This window comes from Opisthocomus hoazin, chromosome 1 (genome assembly GCF_030867145.1).
Source record: "Opisthocomus hoazin isolate bOpiHoa1 chromosome 1, bOpiHoa1.hap1, whole genome shotgun sequence".
In the NCBI taxonomy this organism is placed as follows: Eukaryota; Metazoa; Chordata; class Aves; order Opisthocomiformes; family Opisthocomidae; genus Opisthocomus; species Opisthocomus hoazin.
Genome location: NC_134414.1, coordinates 153,981,550 through 154,003,059, shown reverse-complemented (window position 1 = coordinate 154,003,059; position 21,510 = coordinate 153,981,550). Strand labels below are relative to the sequence as shown.

The 21,510-nt window shown below is 46.7% G+C and overlaps 1 protein-coding gene across 2 annotated transcripts in view; it reads left to right on the top strand.

Annotated features, from left to right (window-relative positions):
* ETV6 (ETS variant transcription factor 6) overlaps positions 1-21,510 on the top strand; it is a 142,119-nt gene that overhangs the window by 94,885 nt on the left and 25,724 nt on the right. For both annotated transcript variants that reach the window (XM_075442204.1, XM_075442195.1), the window contains exons 3-4: positions 13,439-13,603; positions 17,604-17,738. In XM_075442204.1, coding sequence (XP_075298319.1) covers positions 13,439-13,603; positions 17,604-17,738 — 300 coding nt within the window. The remainder of the gene's footprint in view (positions 1-13,438; positions 13,604-17,603; positions 17,739-21,510) is intronic.

The window sequence follows — 21,510 nt, the reverse complement described above, 5'->3', positions numbered from 1 at the left end:
CCTTTCGAAAGAGGTGGCACCGTGAGTGGGACCGAGAGGGGTAACTTTCTCACCCCTCTGTGCTGTCACAGCTCCACAGCCGATCCCACCTTGGCTCTGGGGCTCCCAGCTGCAGCGCACGATGCCCCTCTCAAGAGCCAGCGGTCCCCTTTCCCCCGGCACATCTGCAGTAATTTGTTGGTGATAGCAAGCACAAAGATGGCCATCCTTCCTGTGGGAAAGGAAGGGTGGAAGCAGGGACAGCACAATATAGCTTCGCTGGTGTCGAGGTCACTAGGTGTCTGTGCCAGCACAGTAGGTTTACAGAATGTTAAGAATTGTGAATCTGTGATGGTGTCAGTTACCCGTCATTACTGGGTGTGCAGTCTCTCTCACAGCACCTTTACCTTTGCAAGAAACCCAAAAAGCAGGATGAGACAGAACCTCCTTGTGAATTATCTCACCTGTTTGTTTTCCTTTTCATTCAAAGCTTGATCCTCTACTGGAAATACGTAGGTAAATTATTTGCCTCTGTTGACACTGCAGTAATTTTTCCGGCCCTGGAAGCAAGCCTTTCTCGGTGACATCATCAAGATAAAACTCAAGTAATACAGCAAGCCCGTGCATCTTTCAGTGACGTGACATGTGCTGTAACAGTACTAGCTGAAGCGTTTCCTCCCTTCTCTGTCACCACATCCAGCTGTTATTCTTTTTTGCAATTTGCCACCTCCCTGCCAGTTGTGTTGACCTAACTGTTCGTGCAGTTGTGCTCTTCATCAGCTCGGAAAGCTGATCTGGCAGAAACCAATGTACGTAGATACTTAAATACAGATTACCTCTGTCGTCAAAATCACAGCGTAGCTCCTCCAGCAATTGCACTGACACATCGAAGGGGTGGCCAGAAAACAATATTAAGTCAGCATTGCCACTAAACACTACATATTGTCTGAGCTGTAGCCTGAAAGGAGCTGGTCTGAAGGACACTATGGTAATTGCAGACATCCCAGTGCTGAGATAGAAAGCTCATCTTTGCTCTGGCTCCTTCATACCAGGCAGAATAACAGAAAGGGGTTCCAATATACCCAGTTCAGGAGGGGGGATATTTCCCTCAAGCACGGGGCTTCTGCAAGACACCTGTGAAGCTGGAGGTGTGTTATTTCTGAGATCTGAGGCTGTCGCAGAGAGGTGGCCATAGCTCACACGAGTGTGTATCTGCGCTGCAGTCAGAGGTGAGTCGGTGCCACAGCCGCCCAGGAATTTGCTGAAGCCGTGATACTCACAGACCTCAGCATGAACTAGCTGCTGGGTGTCAGGCAGGCTGTGCTGAACGTGCAGTGTGTGCTCACACCCTTGTCGTGGCTGGCACCTCGGGGAGCTGGATCAGAGGGCACCCCAGGGATGACTGCAAGTGCCGCAGCTGTGCCTCTGACTGCAGCACGTCTCTAGCTTTGAGACACACAGCACAGCATCCTAGCTGCAATCTGACAAGCTCCCAGACAGGGTCTTGCCTGCTGTCCCAATTAATAAAGTTGATTTCCGATTGCTTGGGCCATATTTTCAGGTGGCCCCAAATAGAAGTAGTGCCTCAACTTCATACGACTTGCACAGAGATAGTAAGTGGAAGCCAGTTTTTTGGGAGGCCTAATAGGAGCCGTTAGCGGGTGTGCTTACTAGCTTCAGAGCAAGCAGGAGTTAAACCCTGGAGAGGAAGCAATTCTCAAGCTGCAGCAAAGATAATCATGATAATTTATCATCTGATAATCAAAGAGCACACACTTAATTTGTTCTCATTATCAATGTATTTCAAGCACAAGTACCTTGGTACAAGAAGCCTTTCTGAGCACAAGTTGCACTGGAAAGGTAGAGATAAAGGGCTCCATACAAATACAATGCAGTTACCTCTTCTGTGTGGGTGATATCTTGTAGTGCAGTTTGGAGTCCATCTCAGTGCCCTCCTCGTCGCTTTGGTGTGGAAAAAGACCCCCGGCATCTAGAGCGGTTGTTTTAAGCACTTGACCTTTCTCTAGGACAGCAGCATCTTCCTGAAGAAATGACTGACAGTTTGTAAGAACTGCAGGGATTTAGTTCATTAAGGAACTATGGAGAAATGAAGCTAAATGTGGAGGTTTTAACCATGTCAGAGCTCTGCCTTGCAGCACCTTGGGAGTGGGAAGTGTCTGCAGCATGCTAAGAGCAGGCTTTTACCTCCAAAGCCCAAGGTGCGGTTCAAAACTGAGTACAGTGTGCAGTCTCCAGAGCTGTAATTTGCACCATTTCCCCCAGTTATTTAATACTGAATGTCACCTGAAGGCAGATCTTAGCATAAAGCACAAAACAACTCATATACTGATGGATTGAAGCTGGCTTTTATAGCCCTCCTGGATTAGGAGTCTGAAGGAGAATACCTGCATAAGCAAAGAGGCAGAGGTCCAAAAGTGAAATCAGTTAGACTGGAAGTGTGACATGCTTTTAACCACGTGCTGGTGGTGAAATTTTCTCTACGCTGATTTGCTTAATCGTTATAGGCAAAGTGAGCCATGGGTCTGGCTGTGCTGCCAAAATCTGCTTTTACAGTAGCAGTGCAAGTGCAGCTGCAGCTCGCAAGGCTTGGAGCCCCAGTGCCGAGGAAGCCAACAGATGACATCTTGCTGTCACGGCGTAGACTGTTCTGTAGTGGAGCTGGCCTCACGTTCCCTGGAAACAGCCTGGAAAACATGCTCTTTGTGTACACGCTGCCCCCTCCCCGGCTCTCACAATCGCAGTTGAGTTAGGAAACAAAGTCCCAGCCAAAATTCCTCAAGGGAAAGGGACCCAGCTTCTTCAGGATGTGAGCCTCTGAGAACAAAATCTCCTTGTAAGAAGAAAGCAGCTTCTTAATACAGGAGGATTACAATGTCTTGCTATGTTGGTGGTGGTGTTTTGTTGGCATGTGAAACTGAGATTTCAAAACTTTCCACTTGATTCAGCTGTACGAAAAGGACTTCCTGACCTCTCTCTTCCAAAACGGTAGAATCACCTCTAAGCTTGCAGCCACTGGAAGATCAAGGTGACCTAGCTCATAATAGGTTAAAGTGATAAATTGCCGAAAGAACCATCATAATTTTAGCAGCTGCATTCATTGCAACTAGCAACTATCTCTTCAGTTTTTCACATCTTTCTGGAGTGTTGATCAAGTGCCTAAAAGCGGAGCTTTCAGTTCCATCACCAGCATTACTGCTGCATACTCTAAGCACGATAATAATCTCAGCACCCCTCTCCACTGTACAGCAATTAGGCACCAGGCAAAAGGCATAAGTAAAACCATATGTAGGTCAAGACTACCAGAATAAATTTGTTTCTGATTACTTACAAATCTTCAACACCCTAGCCAGGGATCAAGGCTGTATTTTGTTAAAGAAACAGCATGTATTGTCAGTTCATTCTAATACAGGTGGGTATGGGGTTTTTTTTGCCTTAAAATTACTGTTGCCAGGATGCACCAAGTACGTGACAGAAGAAGTGGGAAGGAAAAGTAGGTGTTAAGGACGTAAAGATGCTCTGCATTTGTCCAGTTGTAAAGAGGAGCAGAATATAGTTCCTGGATTTAATCCCTCCTGTAACACATTCGGCGTATGGGCAGGTGTCCAGTGACTTTGTGCCTCACATCTCTAAAACAGATACAACAGTCTAATCTGTCTGCAGTTGAGAGACACTGCGTAGTGTACATGTGCCTGCGTTACTAATAGTAGTATCAGCAGTGGCCTTGTCTGGTACAGGAAAACTGTAAAGAATGTTTGTTAGACCTGAATTTTGACCTGGATTAAGATAAATCGGTTTGAAACAATAAGGAGTTGCTGAGAAGAAAATTAAAGTTTTTATAATCTCCTTGACTTCTGCTTGCAACACTGCTTGCTTCTGGCAGCATGGGCTTTTGAGGTAGCTAACCCGTGCCATTGGCAGGGCTCGGCTAGTTTTGGTTAGGATAAAGTTTTGCACATACAAGGCAAAAAACAACAGAAGACATTTCTTTCAGCTCCTTTTGGAAGGGAGCAGTAGGAAAGCAATGTCTGCTCCATGGAAAACGGCCAAAAATTGGTTGAGAAGGAGTCAGGAGTGGATTAAGACTATAACTGGGAGCAGGTCCAAACCAACATTTCCCCGTTCCCCATCCCCCTGCCAGCTGCCTGGGTTGCACAAGCCGCTCTGGTTGGAATCCCGTGGTCACCTGCCCTCGCTGCCGGTGGGCACGACGTGAGCACAGAGAGGGGTCATCTTGGACCCAAGCAGGTTCTTTCCCGAGTGCGGCAGCCGCGGTAGAGGCTGAACGGCCGTAGCCGGCCGAACAGTTTTGTGCCGTCTGCAGCTTGCTGGCTCGCGTAGGCTCTGGCCTTCTCTGAATGTGGTGCCCAGATGCGAAAAGCCAGCCTTCTCCCTGCCCTGGAAGGAGAGCTTTTGTGAGGCTTCTAGGAAGGTTTTGCAAACAATGCGAGAGGGAACTGGAGCTGTTCTGTGCAGTTCTTGAAAGCTCTTGGACATGGCTCATGGAATAAGTGCCTAGAAAACAGGCTGGTCTTTTCATCACCTCTGCGGTTGCTCGCCTCTTTGACTGGTAGCTTTTCCCTTCCAGAACTTCAAACCCTGGCCGCTTAAGCACACATACCAGCACCGTGTATCTAGACTGCTCTGCCCCATCCTGGGTGAATTCTCTTTTCAGGCCGCAAACTGTCTGTCAGCAGCAGGTGGACTGCTCCAGCATTATAGCGTTTTCTGTGACCGATGCCAAAATAGAGGCAGCTCGCAGAAAAAAGAGGGCTGCATCTTAAGGTCCACGTTTTCTGCAGGCAAACTCCAGATGATGCAGGTGGAAACAGAAAGGAGGGGGGCAGCCGCTGTGGGTCAAATATTGATTTCATTTACAAGAAGTGCAGCACAACTGGCCATGTTAAATGACTGGGGCTGCACTTGGGGCTTTAGTCTGACATCAGGTACAACTGTAAGGACTTCAGGAATTGGTCTGCAGTGTTCAGGGACTTTTCTGGCTGTTGTTGGGGCAGGGGGTCTTAGACATAGCTGAGTAATTTTCTGTAAGAGATTTACTTCATTTACTGACTTGTATCTGAAAGAAAAGGGTTCAGCTATAGAATGAGAAAGAATATGTTGGTCGTGTTGAATTCTGTAGAGTGTGGCCTTTCCTCCATCCTTTCCTGCTTACACAGGCTTCAGATTTTGTGGGGTTTTTGTAGCGGTGACTTCATCTGCCATCATTAATCAGCCAGCGACCTCAGCCCAGCAGGCTAATTTAGAGTCCTGCTTGTGCATTTGATCAGCAAATGCAAACCATGTGTAATGTCAGCAGGTCAGGGGAGGTGATGGAACATGGGATTTTCACCTCAGTTCCAGAAAGGGCCGTAGTTGCTTCCAGGAAGCTGAGCTTGGCATGGGGTGTGGGGAATTGAAAAGATTTATTTCCCTGTATGAGAGCTCAGAGCTTGATCATTCTGATCAAGCATTTTCCAATCAATATGTTTCTTACGGGCTTTCCAAAGGCTGCATTAGAAAAGCAATTTTATTTATTTTATGAACCTGGACCCCTAAGGGATTCAGGTGTGTCAACTTTCCAGGGTCTCTGCGCAGACACCGAGAAGAGCTGGGCGCAGCGCACCACGCTGGCAAAGTCAGCATGGCAGAAACCCAGCCCAGTGCTTCGCCAGGTTTGTTCCTGTAGACGTCTGCATGTACAGAGGCCCCAAAGCAGACACCATGCACAAAGCATTACCTGCACTTGTGCTCTACCTCTTAATACTCTGTTCGACAGGACAGCAGGAGACATGAGCCTATGCCTTTTATTTCAGATTACTACTGAAAAAGCTGTTTCGCTCTCTGTTCCTAGCAGTGTGGGAACTTCCCAAAGCCTTGTGATTCTGATTACAGGCAGTTTCATACCTTTTCAAAGGGCACACAAGCCTCACTGGGCTCTGTCTTCCTGCCCATCACACGACTCCTCTGTTCCCTATCCAACCGTTTTTTCCTTAACAAGACACGTAAAGGCGTGCTTTTGTCTGCTGCCATCCATTGCCATGTACCGGTTTGTACTCACCTCCCAAATAATTCTTCCTGAGGATTAGCCAGGATTAACCTTTTCCTCCTTTTCTACCTTTGCTTGTCTCTGGGTCTCGAAACTGCAGACCCAGCTCTCTGCTGGAGGATGAGGCAACCCCTGTGGGCCAGCAGCAGTGAATAGCTACTGCTTCTCCACTCCCTGGGTCAAGTGGCACCTGCTGGAAAGAACAAGTGGTCGGGCACATCACTGCACACCAGACCTCTGTCCCCTACAGCAAGTGCCTGGACCACCAGTGATACAGGGTTTATCCCGTGGTGGGGCTGCATCTTCCACATGTATGCCAGCCCAAGAGCAGTCCCAGAAGGCACTTATTTAGGTTGTCCATCTGCATGGGGATAGCTAAGCATGCCACAGCTCTCTGTCGTCGGTTCCCCTCCTCTGAGGAATCAGAAAGGCTTCCTGGGAAAGCAGGGTCCTTAACCTTCCTGCCTGTGTTTTCCATAGCAGAGGTAGTGCTTAAGAGCTGCTGAGCACCCTGAGGAAGGGAGCCTGCCAGTGCTGGTAGCTGTGGGGAAGGCACTTGTGCTGAGAGATGGGTGCAGCAGCTCCGGCAGAGACAGCATAAAATTCCCATCTCAGGAGGCAGCCTCCAGCTTGGGCTTTAAGTTGAAACCCCCTTTGGTGTGACTGGCACGCTGCAGTTGTGCTCAGCGCTGCAGCCCTTCTCGGGGAGCAGCACGTTGTGGTTTGTGCTGTCAGGTGCGAGTGCTGTGTCAGAACAGGGCCCCTGGTCTGCAGCATCAATCAGTACCTCTGAACAGGGAACCAGAAAGCAGCAGAGACAGCGGCGCGGGGGTGTTGAACCGTGGTCATTCAAAGCAGCTGTGCAGCATTTTGCACTTTCGAAGCATTGTGCAGGTGTTAACTGGCCAAGGCCTGTGACACCTCTTTGCAGTGTGGTAGGCTAATTTTCCAAACGAAGAAGTGAGGCAGAACAAGGAGACTTTTCAATTACTCTGGCAGAGCCTGGGAGAAGGATTTGAATCTAATCCTATGTTTTTCCTCCAGACTGTGTTGCCATTACACAGAAATGAAGAGAAAAACACAACTTCATGCCCCTCTCCTGCTTGACATACAGCATCATAGGCAGAACCGCATATCATGCTTTATGGGTAACATGGGAGGATTTTGTTAATTAGTAACAAAAAAGAGAGCTTCAGTTCCTAAAGAGCTAGTTGGTAGCAGACATTCAAGACTTCTGAACTTCTCCAGCATTGTTTTCCCACTAAAGGCCCAATTGAGGTAGCTTGAGAACTGGCTGAATGGCAGAACTCAAGAGGGTTGTCATCAGTGGCACTGAGTCTGGTTGGAGGCCGGTAACTAGTGGTGTCCCCCAGGGGTCAGTACTGGGCCCAGCCTTGTTCAACTTCTTCATCAACAACCTGGATGAAGAGTTAGAGTGTACCCTCAGCAAGTTTGCTGATGACACCAAACTGGGAGGAGTGGCACTGTGCTGCCATTCAGTGAGACCTGGACAGGCTGGAGAGTTGGGCACAGAGGAACCTGATGAGGTTCAACAAGGGCAAGTGCAGGGACCTGCACATGGGGAGGAACAACCCCAGGCACCAGTACAGACTGGGGCTGACCTGCTGGAGAGCAGCTCTGTGGAGAGGGACCTGGGTGTCCTGGTGGACGACAGGTTAACCATGAGCCAGCAGTGTGCCCTGGCTGCCAAGAAAGCTAATGGGATCCTGGGGTGCATTAGGAGGAGTGTGGCCAGCAGGACGAGGGAGGTTCTCCTTCCCCTCTACACTGCCCTAGTGAGGCCTCATCTGCAGTACTGTGTCCAGTTCTGGGCTCCCCAGTTCAAGAAAGATGAGGAGCTACTGGAGAGAGTCCAGCGCAGGGCTACGAGGATGGTGAGGGGACTGGAGCATCTCTCCTATGAGGAGAGGCTGAGGGAGCTGGGCTTGTTCAGCCTGGAGAAGAGAAGGCTGAGAGGGGACCTAATAAATGTTTATAAATATCTGAAGGGTGGGTGTCAGGAGGACGGGGCCAGACTCTTTTCAGTGGTGCCCAGTGACAGGACAAGGGGCAACGGGCACAAACTGAAGCAGAGGAAGTTCCGTCTGAACATGAGGAAGAACTTCTTCCCTCTGAGGGTGACGGAGCCCTGGCCCAGGCTGCCCAGGGAGGCTGTGGAGTCTCCTTCTCTGGAGATATTCCAGACCCGCCTGGACCAGGTCCTGTGCAGCCTACTCTGGGTGACCCTGCTTGGGCAGGGGGTTGGACTGGGTGACCCACAGAGGTCCCTGCCAACCCCTGACATTCTGTGATTCTGTGAAGTGCTGTCCTGTAGTCGGAGCTGGCCTGCCCGATGCTGCCGGTGACGATGCCTCTGTCCCTGGGTCTGTGGAAACCAGCTGCTGATCTGAGTGCGCTGGCCCCACTGCTGTTTGCCCAACTGCGCTAAGGAGTTTTCGGCGTGGGAGCGAGAACACTTCTGTCTGCCCTGCAGAAAGCGGGGATAAATGAGAGGTCTGTGTTTACCCCCTTCTCGCCTCGTCATCCTGCCTGCCGGGCAGCCAGGCGTGAGGATGGAGTGCCCAGCCAAAGTGGAACAAAAAGTTAAACGAAACTTACTGTGAATGCTGTTTCCATCATGCATACTGTCGTGTGGCTGCATCCTCATATCGAAACTAAAGTGGAAGAGCAGCACTCCGTGCTACTATACATTATGCTTTGCATTTGATTGGTGTCTTCAGATTATTCCAAAATGAGTCAAGGTGAGAACAGCCTATGGTACGTCATACCTCACATTTTAGATGTATCTGTTACATACACTATGCGCAGCAACTCATACTATAAAACTCATACCCTCTCTTCCAAAGCAAAGAAGGAGATGCTGAACGTGAGTGCTGTGCAAGATTCAAGGTTGGCTACATCTCTTCAAAAACCAAAGTTGTAACCCCACCAGAAGTTTGTGGTCGGATGCAAATATTGCTGGCTGTGTAGTTTTACGTGCAGGTTATACTGGGTGAGCAGAGCACTCTAGTTTTCCAGCCTCAGCACCTGATCATGCTTAAATTTCTTCAGGGGCTCACTGTCAAAAAAAGAGTGAACTCTTCAGAGACCATCGACTCCTCTTCTGCAGACCAGCACATTCTGCTGCGTGTGCGTGCGCACATGTGTGTAAATGCCTGAACACACGTGAACAATTTTATTTGAAGAAGGAGGTGTAAATTACCCCATCGGCCGCTCTTTGTTCTACTTCGTTTTCCTGCGTGAGAATAGAAAGGAGCAGGAGTGGATTTTGTCTGCAGTCCAGATGGTTATCAGCCCGTGCCCTGGAGCAGGAGAATTGATCGCTCTCACCATTTATAAGGTAGCTAGTGTAACACACATGTTAGAAACAGGGCTTCAGATGAGGAATAAGCAACAGAAGTAGATAATCTATTAAGACAGCGGCGTGCCAGCCTGCAGCATTAGAAAGGTGAGCATGTATTTTGCTCCCTGTTTAATGCACATGAAGCTGTCAGATTATAAACAGGTCTATAAATTAGTGTATTTTACTCTGCTGGAGGTGGTGTTTGGAAGCTGACGGGAGATAGACTAGAGAATACACTGGATCTCACAGAGCAGTCCTCTGATGGTTTACATGCCTTGGTCTAACCTGCTTTCAGCTATTCAGAAGTTCTTGTTATTTGTTTTTACGCTACGCAGAGAGGGAGACCGAGGTTGGGAATGCTTGCCAGATTTCAGCTGGTGGAGCAGTGGCAGAGATGGGACCAGAGCTGGGTCTGACTCCCCGGTCAAAATTCACCCTCTGAAGTCCGTGACGACGCTGGCCACTGAGAGGGCAGAGTGGGGGAAAGGCAGCATCCCCTGTGCCTGATCCGCACCTGCTGAAAGCAGCAAAGCCTTCCCACCGATTTCAACGGTCGGTTCAGCAGGCAAAACTCCGTCCTCGTTTTGTAACACAGCACTCATTTTGCTCACTTTATTCTGCTTGGTAAATATCTTTGTTAGTTGAAGACAATGCTGTTAGCTTTCACAGAGAATAAAACTGGAGAGATAAAAAGAGCCCATTTTCCTCCACTGTGGGCATGACAATAAAAGAGAAGATGGAGAGGGGAAAATAAGAAACAGCTTCCAAAAAAGAAAAATTGTATAAGCGGGATTAGTTTTTCTTTCATGGAGAGTACAGGAAAGCATTTTCAGGACCTACTGATAGCTATGTATGCTGTGCTGTAAAATCTCTTCAGCTGCAAAGCCAACCCTCTCATGCCCTTGTTTTCACAAAACCAACTGTTTCTTTTTAAGAAAGGGCAAAGAAGGTGGGATACAAGTTTAGTAAATGCTGTACTGCACGTGAAAGAATTATTTTCTGAACGGCAGTTTCTGAAGCACTTTCAGCAACACTGGTCTGCACCCCCAGAAACGCCTCGCGCGGCTGAGCCGGCTCAGCCTCACAAGGCAAACGGGCGTGCAGTGGAGGCAGGCAACCAAGAGGGGCTTTCTGGAGAGAAAGGAAAAAGGAAAGCGGCAGGGCAGGGAGGGAGGGAAATGAGAGAAGGGGCAGTCCGTCTGGGGAAAAGCGTGTAACTTGTTTCATGGCACTTTATGGCTTCCCAACACAAATAATTGTTGAATTACGGTATCACCCCATGGGTGCAGAGATGCGGTGCGTCCACCCACTCATTTTAGCGGTAGCCAAACTGAATTAGAAAGTCTGCTTGCTGATTTTCAGTAACTAGAAGCCAAGTGGTCCTAGGTCATGCTACTTTGGGGCTTTTCTTTGGAGCTGTTGCTGAAGCCCAGCAACACTGATCTGCAGTGTGAAGTGTTGGGTCTGTGTCAGAGCTGCCAGAACAGCACGTGTGGCTTGTCCCAGTCTGTGCAGCTTATGTGGCTGCTTGGGGTCTAGCACCAATTAATTTAAACTCCTCTTTAGACATGGTACTTTTGTATTAAGTGAACGGAATGCAAAAATACACTGTCACCAGGACACGGGAAATGATTATCTATGCTTTCATAGGGAGTGATTTATTTGTTGTGTTGTTATCTGTAGGGGAGCATGCACATCATGTGATGTTATCATATAGCTCTGCCCGTGCCAGCCTGACTTTCCCAGTGATGTTTTGTTTTGTTTCGTGCCTCATCTTCTGAAGCGCACATCAGAAGTCCAGTCAGACGTGACAGTGCCCCTTTGGGCATGGCACACCCTCCCAGTAAGGGCAGTGCTCCTTATTACGTGCATGGCATGGCAAGGCGGGATGCAAAAGAGGCCACGCATGAGCATTTCCAGCGCTCCTCAGACGGTCTTTTAAACCTTTTTGTAAGTTGTGGTCTGGCTACCTCACGTCTGACTACTTTCTCCTTTAGCTGCAGTCAGCGTGCATGCTGCCCAGCGGCAGCCTGAGGTCGGGAGCGTGTTTTCTGCAAGAATAACCCCATATTCAGCAAAAGCTAACCTCACGCTGGCATTTTAGATGATGGTTTGCACATCTCTGAGCAGACCTACACTTCACCCCAATCTCTTCAAAAAGAAAGGTCTTACAGAAAACTCTGACCTCAGTAATCAGACCCTAATTCAATAGGGGGAAGAGAATTGAAGTCCTTTGTAAATAAATAAATGCTGCTTCTTGTTTCTGTGTGGTACGTAATACAGTGCTACAGGGGCAGATGAACGCCGCTGGAAATTCTGGCTGCTGCCATGCAGACGTCCCTTCCTTAGGTCAGCTCTGACCCTTTCTCAGGCTTGATCTCAATTCCTTTTCCGACTGAGATTCAGTTCTGTATGCAGCTGTGGCTCTGGGACTTTCCAAAGCTGCTGTCTGGGAATCTGGCGTAGCAGCAGAATGCAATTCGCTGCGTGTGACCTCTTGCTGAAACAGAAAAAAGTGTTGCCTGTCTGTTAAAGAAGTAAAAGCCAAACCAAAACAGAGCAGTACAACTCTCCCAGGTTTCTTTTTGTAGAAACTCTTTCTTTTTGGTAGGAGGAGGGTAATCAGATCTCGGAGAATGGTGTGCCAGGAAGGAAATTTCTTCCCATGTGCAGCATGCAATCAGCCAGGTGCACTATGAGGAAGGGAGGTTTGTCTTCCTCTGAAGCATAAGGTATTAGCTCCTGCCAGAGGCTGTGTACCAGAGATCTGATCAGATATGGCAAATTTTATGTTCCTGTGCGCAGTGTGAAGCTTTCAGTTCTACACAGCACATTGTAGCAAGTCAAACAATGAGTCATCTCACAAGGGGGAAAAGGAAAGAAAGCTTTTATCTCCCAGTGGATTGGAGATAATCTCTCTACCTGGGTATAAACAGCTCTTCACCGTGCTGCCTTCTCTCCAGGGGAAGGAAGGTATTTTAAATTTGTCTGTAAAACAGGCACTGAATTGTCACTCCTCCCAAGCCTCTCTGCCTGGGCCCAATACAGGTAGCAGGCAAAAGTTCTTTAACTTCCATGGTGACTTGGTTGGGCCCCTGTGAGTAAACACAGTAATCTAAGCTGTATATGGTGTACGAGCTGGCTGGGAGAAAGGGAGTGCCAGATTCTCCTTGGAGCCCTGGAGAATCCGTGCCCAAACCAAACATACTAGATGACCCACAGAGGTCCCTTCCAACCCCTACCATTCTGTGATTCTGTGGTTTTACTATAAAATGGCATACCACCCTTACATGGACAGAGTTACATTGGTAATATTTTATTCCTATACAGGAAACACAAGCTAAAGCAGTGCTAAACTGCCACAGTGTCAGCACTTACTTTCCTCTCCAGTGTGGGAATAACATCTGCTAGTGTAATGGCATCTGCAGGAGGGGTGGGCCGGTCCGAACGCACCTTTCTCAACCATACCTGCTCTGATAACCACTTACACACCCACTGTTGCAGAGACTGCGTGAAGCAGCCCTTCTTTACAGGCCCCAGCCACCTAGAGGGAAGTATGGCCATAGCTGTCTTGCATTTGATTACCTTTCATTGGTCTTGATCAATGACTTTACAAGGGGCATGAAGAGAGAGCCTGCCTGTCTTCTGTGAAAGGATGCACACCAAGGATGGATGGGGCCTAGGACTTTGCCTCCTGCCTGCTCTGCACCTCAGAAGAGCAGCTGAAGGAAAATCCAATTTCACAGTGGAAACCTGGAATGAAATAGTGTCCTAGAAGCTTTTTTCAGGATGCTGAGACAGTTCTTGTTTCTCAGCACATCACAGATAAATCAAAGTGCCTAAACTAATGAAGTGTCTGACAGTCCAGTGCTTAGAATAATTCTGCGTCAACGTGACGTTGCTTTGCTACACCTTCCCCTGGGACTTTGCACGTTATGGTGTGGGGAGAAAGGAGGATTCACTGATGTTTGCCTATATTCCCGTGCCTTGTCTCAATTTGGTAACACAGTCGTGGTCTCTTCCTGCCATAGGTTTGCAGCCCGTTTACTGGAGCAGGGACGATGTGGCACAGTGGCTCAGGTGGGCGGAGAAGGAGTTTTCCTTGAGGACGATTGAGAGCAACACTTTTGAGATGAACGGCAAGGCTCTGCTGCTCCTGACCAAAGAGGACTTTCGATACAGGTCTCCTCATTCAGGTGAGGATTACTTACAGAAGCTGTGATTGAAAAGAGAGAGGAAGCTGCAATGAAATCTGGAGATGTCAGAGGAGGAAACAATCACATTTGCTGGGGTGGAGGAGAGGGAGGACAGAGACACTCGTGTGAGGCAAGGACAAAAAGGCCAAAGAGGGAATGAGATTCTGATACACCTGAGTTGTAGGCAAATTTGAATGCAAATCCAAACCCAGATATCCAACCTGTTTCTAGTTAAAAGTCCCTGCAGAACTCCCAGAAAGCAAGCTTCTCTGGCAGCACTTTGTGACTTCCAGCTCTTCCCTGTAAAGACTTACCTTTTCACAGACCCACAGCAGCAAGTTAATCAAGTGCTCCAGCCTCTTAAAAAGCTCATATTAGTATTCTGCCTCACAGTTGGCTTGGCTGACGTGCCGCTAAAAGTGACTGCAGAACTCCTCCCTGGGGGACCTTTCCTCTATTTAACAGCCCCTGTGGGCTTTGCTTTCCTTTACCATATTCTCTCACGTGCTGGAGTCCAGCCCAAGGCACAGCGCAGACAGGTGTGTGAATCAGTCTGCCTATTGCTCAAATTATGTCTTCATTTATTCACAAAGAAGATTTAGATATGTGTATGTTGCCTGCCTGTATTTATATCCCCTGCAGTCTGTCTGCTCCAGTTTTACAGTCAGAGTGAGCCTCTGCCCTCCTTTGTCAGGGATGTTTAGCTAAACGTGAGTTACTGGTTCTAAATAAGAGTTCTGAGCTTGTCTTCTGTGACCATACAAGGTAGTCCTGTGAAATATAAAGGCTCGCAATTCAGTCACCATCGGTGATCAAAGGGTTTGGACCAAGCGGTTACCGAGTTGCTGTGGGGAGGCTTCCAGTGCAAGGCTCGCTGGGTGCAGAAGTACAGCTGGTGCTGCTTGCATCCGGCTGATAAACAAGCTGCGGCACCAACTCTGCACCAAGCTGCGTGGTGACTCCCTTGAATGCACTGCTACAGCCCTCCTCCTTCAGAATCTGCCACACAATCTGTGGCTTGTGTTTAGTGGATATGAAGTTTTTTAAGCATATGCTTCAAATCCAGGACTAATTATGCACGGAAGAAGATACCAAACATTAATGTCTAATCCCAGTGTGATACGGTAGTGAAAACCGATGCCTAGAAACTTTTTTTTTTTTTTTAAATTTTGGTACACCACTTCAAATAATTTCATTAATAAATTGGCCCTGATTAAAGCAAAAGGAGTATTTGTATCCTCCCAGGAAGGCTGTGGAGTCTCCTTCTCTGGAGATATTCAAGACCCGCCTGGACAAGGTCCTGTGCAGCCTACTGTAGGTGACCCTGCTTCGGCAGGGGGTTGGACTGGGTGACCCACAGAGGTCCCTTCCAACCCCCAACATTCTGTGATTCTGTGATTCTCTGATTGAAAGTGGGGATGTGGGCAAGGGACACCTTTCTGTATCTTGTCTGCAACTCCCCTCATGATCTCGATGCCTTGGTGCCTGCAGGTTATGCCCCTGCTCTTCCCCTTGTGTGCTGTGAGGACACTTGAAATGAGTAGCATTAAAATGTTTGTAGGCTAGCTATAGAGTGTTCCCAGAGAAGAGCCTCTGGCTTGCAAATTCTCACTTTATGCAGAAGGTTAAGCTCTTATTTACCTAAATTTGGGATGAAATAGCCAAACTAAAGGACTCCTTCCTCAATTTTTTTCTCTCCTCCTCCTCTCCAGGTATTTCCCACTGGTAATAAACCTTTTAGAGAATGTCTGAGCCAGTACCTAAAAATTTGGATGACTGTAGGTAAAGGGACATTACCTCAACATTTCCCAGAACTTCACTGTATGTGAAATTTAAGAACTATGAAATAACGTTTGCCGTAGAGGCATGAAGTTTTTTAGGAGTGTAGCTACATAAAAGCTGTATCCTTTTCCCTCACGGTTAAACCAGCAGAACCACATCCACTCCCCCCAGCGGTCCTAGCAATAAAGTGAGCTCCCAGCCCCACAGCTATTCTCCTGTTCAGGGCTGGCCAGGGAAGGGAGGCAGCAGAGGAGAGAGGGAGTAAAAAACCCTTTTCACCTTCTTAACCAGCGTTACTGCATCTGGGTGGTGCAGAAGCAGAATTGTTTTGTTAGCTAAAAAAAAGACAGCCAGCTTTATGGATGTTTTCAGTAGCCTGTCAGGCCAAATCAAAGGAGGTACAAATTTGCTACCTTATTGCTTGGAGTGGTACAGCACTAGTTATGATTATGCCACTTTTTCATTCAAAGATGCAAATTATGTGGTAAAATCACTTGTTAGCCTTTCATGTACTAAACATGGAAAAGGTAGCTAGGTTCTCGAGGCTTTGTTTTTAATTAGATTTTCAGGTATTGCAATCACCTTTTAAAAATGCCCTAAAGTCACTGTTGAGACAGTAAAAGCAGCCAAGATGCTAAAAATAAAGGAAGCTGAACTATGGAAAGCAGGATGGCTTTAACTGTTTCACGCTAAGACACTAAACTTGCCCACAAATAGAGCACTGGCAGTTTATAGGGACAAGGGACAAATGGTGCACAGCTTACAATCTCATAGAAACAGCTACTTAAAAAACCCCACACACTTGAGAAAGATCTCCCAGAAAATTCGAGGTTTCCTAAGTGAAACTTGACTAAGTTCAGATAATATGTTATTCCTGCAGCCTTTTCCTCTGTAGTATGAGCAGTGACAAACATTAGAGAGCAAGCAGAATTAAAAATCAAGAGACTTCCTACCCTGTGTTGTACATTTTCACTTTGAAATGTGCAACCCATTCCATCAGGCAAGATGTAGAAGTATCTAGGGGTTTCACGCAGATGTTGTTGGAGGAAGGGCATCAGTACAGGATTTAATACATAAAAAGGCACAAAATAAGCAGTTAGTCCATTGGTCTACTAGCTATTGCAGTGATACATTCCACTGAGGTAGGATACAACAATTCTGCTGCTGGGGAATAGGGGGGAAGCGAGGAACAGCCTGTCTAGACCCCAGAAAAGAAACAAGTAGCTGGATCAATTTGTGCAAGAACATGTCAGCTTGGTGCAATGCAATTCACTGCAGAGATTTCTGTGGAAGAGCTCTACAGTAGCCCCTGACAGACTATATTTGCCCATACAGAGCACAAAGTCCACCATTTTCTTCCTTAGTCTGCATCTTATCCATGGTCTAATATTGCCTATTGCATTGCAGTCCATACAGATTCTAGTAGCCAGAAATAACTGGCTTTGGGATCCCATCTGGGCTTTTCAGGAGCCCAACCAATGACACCAAGAGTGACGTACAGAAGTGCCTAAGCACCTATAGCACTTGAGTGTCTCCAGGTGTTGTCACCACAGCAAGCATGTTCAGGATAGTTAAATCTCTCAATTCTTTTCAAGTCTTTGAGTCAATCCCAAAGTAACATCTCAAAATGAGAGTCCTTCCTCCTGTGGATTTCCTAGAATGGAGTATCTTAGTAGCACACAGCCTCTGGCCTTGAAACACCGGTGTTGTGTGGAAAGGCTTTACAACATCTATCTCCTCCCCCTGGTAAAGCCGAAATTGTTCAGTAAGAAGAGCACCATCTTTGCTCCCAGCAACTCACTGCGTAAATCATGGACTCCACATTTATCTGTGTCCTAAGGTGTCTGTCTAAAAAACTGAGACTGTAATGAGAGAAGGCAGGACACTGAACTAACTCCTGCTTGTAAAGGTTTGGAGCTCTTGGATGGGCAGTTATGTAGCCTGAAAAAAATTCTGTACTGGGGTAATAAAACCCATGTCTTGTCATTCTCCCATTTTTCCACAGTCACACAAAGAGGTGTGATGTGCAGCTTTTCTTTGACTTTTTTCCTTTCAGGGAGGAACCTTGGAAAACAGTGAAAAGCAGGATTTTACTGCAGGCATTTTTGGGTCTGCAAATGGCACCCAGGAGCCATGAATTCATGCATCAGATGGCTAAATTAGTCTTCTCAGCAGTGTGTAGGTTTTCATTTCCTTTTTCCTGCTGTTTGTCTTTCAGGTGATGTTTTGTATGAACTCCTTCAGCATATCCTGAAGCAAAGGAAAGCTCGTATGCTCTTCACACCTTTCTTCCACCCTGGGAACTCTATCCATGCTCAGCCAGAGGTCATATTACACCAGAATCACGATGAAGGTAACTCTGTCTCATTCTTATGGGAGCTGCCATTATAGAGGTGAGTAGGGTAAGGCTGTGAGGAATTATGTCATTTTAAAGCTACTCTCCTCCCTTTGTCTCCATAGCTTTGGAACAATCAACTGGCCTAGGGAGTCCACTGTCCATTCTCCATTTACCTTCTGTTATGTTGTCCTGTTTCCAAACCCTGCTTAAACACTACGCCAGATGAAGATTAAAAAAATACCGGAAAGTTTTATTGACCCCATTGATGCATTTTTCCTCACTCCCAATTAGGTAGACAGAGATGCTTCATGGACTTTTCGTATCCTGGAGATGCAACTAGATGCAATTGTTTGCAGAGCAAGGGAGAAGTCAGCCTCGGAGAGGAACATCTAACTCAAAGTCACTTCAACTGACAATCTGTCATCGCATCATGCCAGAGTTCCTAGCACTGAGCCCGTCTTGTTGCTCAGCTTTTGAGCTGATTGAGCAATTCACGTTGAGAGGAGGTTTTTTCTGCAGGTTTTCTCTCATTTTTACTGTCACAATTACTTGCTTAGGTGATTAGTTAGCCATCTAGTAGTGTCCACACATTCCCCTGCCTGTCAGAGGTGGTGAAGAAAGAATAGATATGTTTGTGGAATTGCAGGTGTGGGCTTCTTCTACAGATTATTAGTACAGCTCAAAATGTAAGTGTGCTTCCTTCAGTGGAAAATTGAGGCTTTGGTTTCTTTAAAAATATACACGCTAAAGTACTTCTTGGTTTTCTGCAATATCAGAAAAAGATAAAGCCTGAGCCTTTTAGAAGATCCTTTCTGTGAAAGCATCAGGCAGAATTCACTTTTTCAATCTAAAAAACGAAAAATCTAGGAAAAAGTAGTGTTGTTCCTGTTTTAAGTAAACTGGAGAAGAAAACAGAAGTGAGTTAGGATATCGGCCTAGGCTCTGCTAACTGGAGAAAAGATGCACAAACTATTTTGAGATTCAGTGCGGGATTGCAAGACAAGATTCAGGGGTACTGTCAGACCTGTGCAGGTTGCCCATAGCCAGCCTGACCGTGCCAGAATCAAATGGCACCAGTAAAACTCTGAGACTAAACCAAGAGCAGGACAGCAGCAGATCGGATCAGGACACTCCAAAGTGGTTCCGCACAGCGATGGAAATATTTCAGATTAGAAGGGGGTGCTACAGGTCAGGATGAGGTTTAATTGGCAGAGCTGGGCAACACCTAGTGTATTAAGATAGACAGTTTCTAGAGACCATTATAAAGATACCAGTTTTTTTTCTGAAGCTTGGCATTCACCCAAAAGTGTTCCCTTTCTAAATTTCAAACAGAAATACTAGCTGACCTGTCAGGCACCCCTACCTTAAAGTTATGCGGCAGCTTTCACTCTAGTCCAACTTCTGTGAGAGAACAGGATGATTTAGAAACAGTTCTGGTTTCTTCCTCACAGTACTCTGGCTGCTGATAGTACCACTGTGTTTACTTAGAGAACTCTGTGCTATTACTTAAAACTTTTCTTTATAATGACAAAAATTATTTCTTGTTTTGCTGTGAGAGGGACTTCAAAACAAGCAAAAGAAACTACAACTTGCCTGCCACAAGACTGAGCAGTCAGAAAATGTTTATGCCAAGAATTTATAGGCAGGTGAATGTATTTATTTATGTATTTTGACATTCCTTCTTTCTTCTTCCTGTTTCGCAGAGTCACTTGGGAGAAACTAGCACAATTAGGTTTACAGTTTTCCCTCAGCAGAATGCAGCTTAGTGAGAAAGGAGAATGAATGTGAGAAGCAGAACTTAACCCTGCCTAACTCACAAACTGGAACAGAGGGGTGAAGTGTTGCTTTGGCACCATTTCGAGTGGTTAAACTTCATGGGGGATGGATCTTTTTTAGAATCCCTTCTTACACCAGTGATCTTTTTCCATGTTCTTCTGCGGGCTCTCTTGCCCATTTCCTCAGAGATTATATACTTCCGGTCCTACTTGTAAATGCTTTCATTTTAAGTTAGTTAATCCAGAATCAGTTGAGACCAACATTTACATCTAGTGACTTTTTACTAGCTTAAGCAAAGTAGGTTTGACTGTTTGAAATCAGTTCGCAGTGTTTCAGAATATCTCCAGGATGCATTGACACTGGCTTGGAATCTGCCCTGTGGGCATCAGTCTCTGTCCCTGTAGAGGGATGAGCAATGGAGCATGAATTACCTACATCTCTAGTGGTCCTTCTGACTCAGCACTGAGTCATTTCGTGGGATGCCGTACAGGAAGCTTACACTGTCATTCCCTGCGCTTCTTTTATGGATAAGCAGAGTGCCAATCTTTGGGATTGTCTTGCCAGCAACTGCTCACTCCCAGAGTGAGTGCAGCCCCACCCATCCCTGTATGGATCAGATAGGTCAGCAGTTTTGCTGGGAGCTGAATTCCCTTTCACAGCTTGCCCTTCAAGAGAAGAGCGTTGGTCACGCAGAATGAAGAGCCAGACTGAGGAGTGAATCTATTCCTGCAGGAAATGATATACCATATGTGCTCAACTTACAGTCATCAGATGTGCCAAGAAACGAATGTGATGAGGTTTTTATTCTGTTCGAGATCATCTGTGGCAGTGGAACTGCTTGGACCTGAGTTTGAATTGTTTTATGGTAAACAGCAACTTTGGCTGTGAGGGGGTTCTTTAGTTAAGTATTTAAAGAGAAAGATCTTACGGGAAAGTGAACACTAGTGTGTATCCATTTGTGGTTTTGCCTCTTGCTGCTTTTTGAAGCGTTCCTTGGTCCCTACCTTCTATCCTCCACGTCCTGTTTCAGGATTACCATGGTTTGGGAGCAGACAGATAGGTCTGCTTCTGTTTGAAGCTTGTCAGAGCCAACTAATGTTTGCAGAGAGCGTGGTGGAAAGCACAGCAAGGCATTCCTTTCTGCTTTCAAGATAGCTGCTCCCCACAGCCAGGGCACTTTAAATAAGTAGGACAAAAAATACAATATTCTGGTCTGTATTTACAGGCCAAGATGACCACAGTGCATTTGAATGTACAGTGATGGGGGTGGATGGTCTGTAGAAGATAGGGCTCTAAGTAAAATTGGGGGGTTGGTTTTCTTTCTGTTGTGGCAAAGAAATGAGACTTTCAGAAAAGACAGCCGCAGAGGTAGGTACAGTTGTAAATTAATTCTTCTTTGATCTTGACATCATTTGGGCTAACCCACATTAGCTGGCCACATTTTATTTAAAACTGTTTGGGTTTAAAGAAGAACAATATATAGCTCTGCAGTTTCATATTCTCTAACTGTTTCATTGTGAATACCTTAAATAGCCCTACGGATGCATTTTTCTTGTCTGGGACCACAAGCGCATGAAATAAGTGCTCTGGAGCCATGTAGTTTCTGCTTAAAATTTCAGGTTTTCATGTAGACATTAGCATCGTTGTGTGGATGAACAGCCCATTGAGTAGGCAAAAAGGTTGGTGTTATGTCACTGCCTGGCGCTATGTTTTCTCAGGACTAGAGCTTTTCCTATTCAGGCCTTTCCCTGGGTAAGTGCTGATCCTGCTCCTGATGCCTGCCTGGGTTCCAGGGCAATGGGAGCCCCCGAGTCTTCACCTTGACAGGGTATTCAAAGCATATCGCTGCCTTGACAAGAGAGCAAGAGAACTGTTAAAGAGGATCAGAGCGAATGGAGTGAACAGGCAGCCACAAATAGGCAGCTACTTGTTTCAGTTGTTGACGTGTACCCAGCAGTTTCCTTCTCTTATCAGCCAAGGCTTTCATCAAACACTGAAATTTGATCTTTGT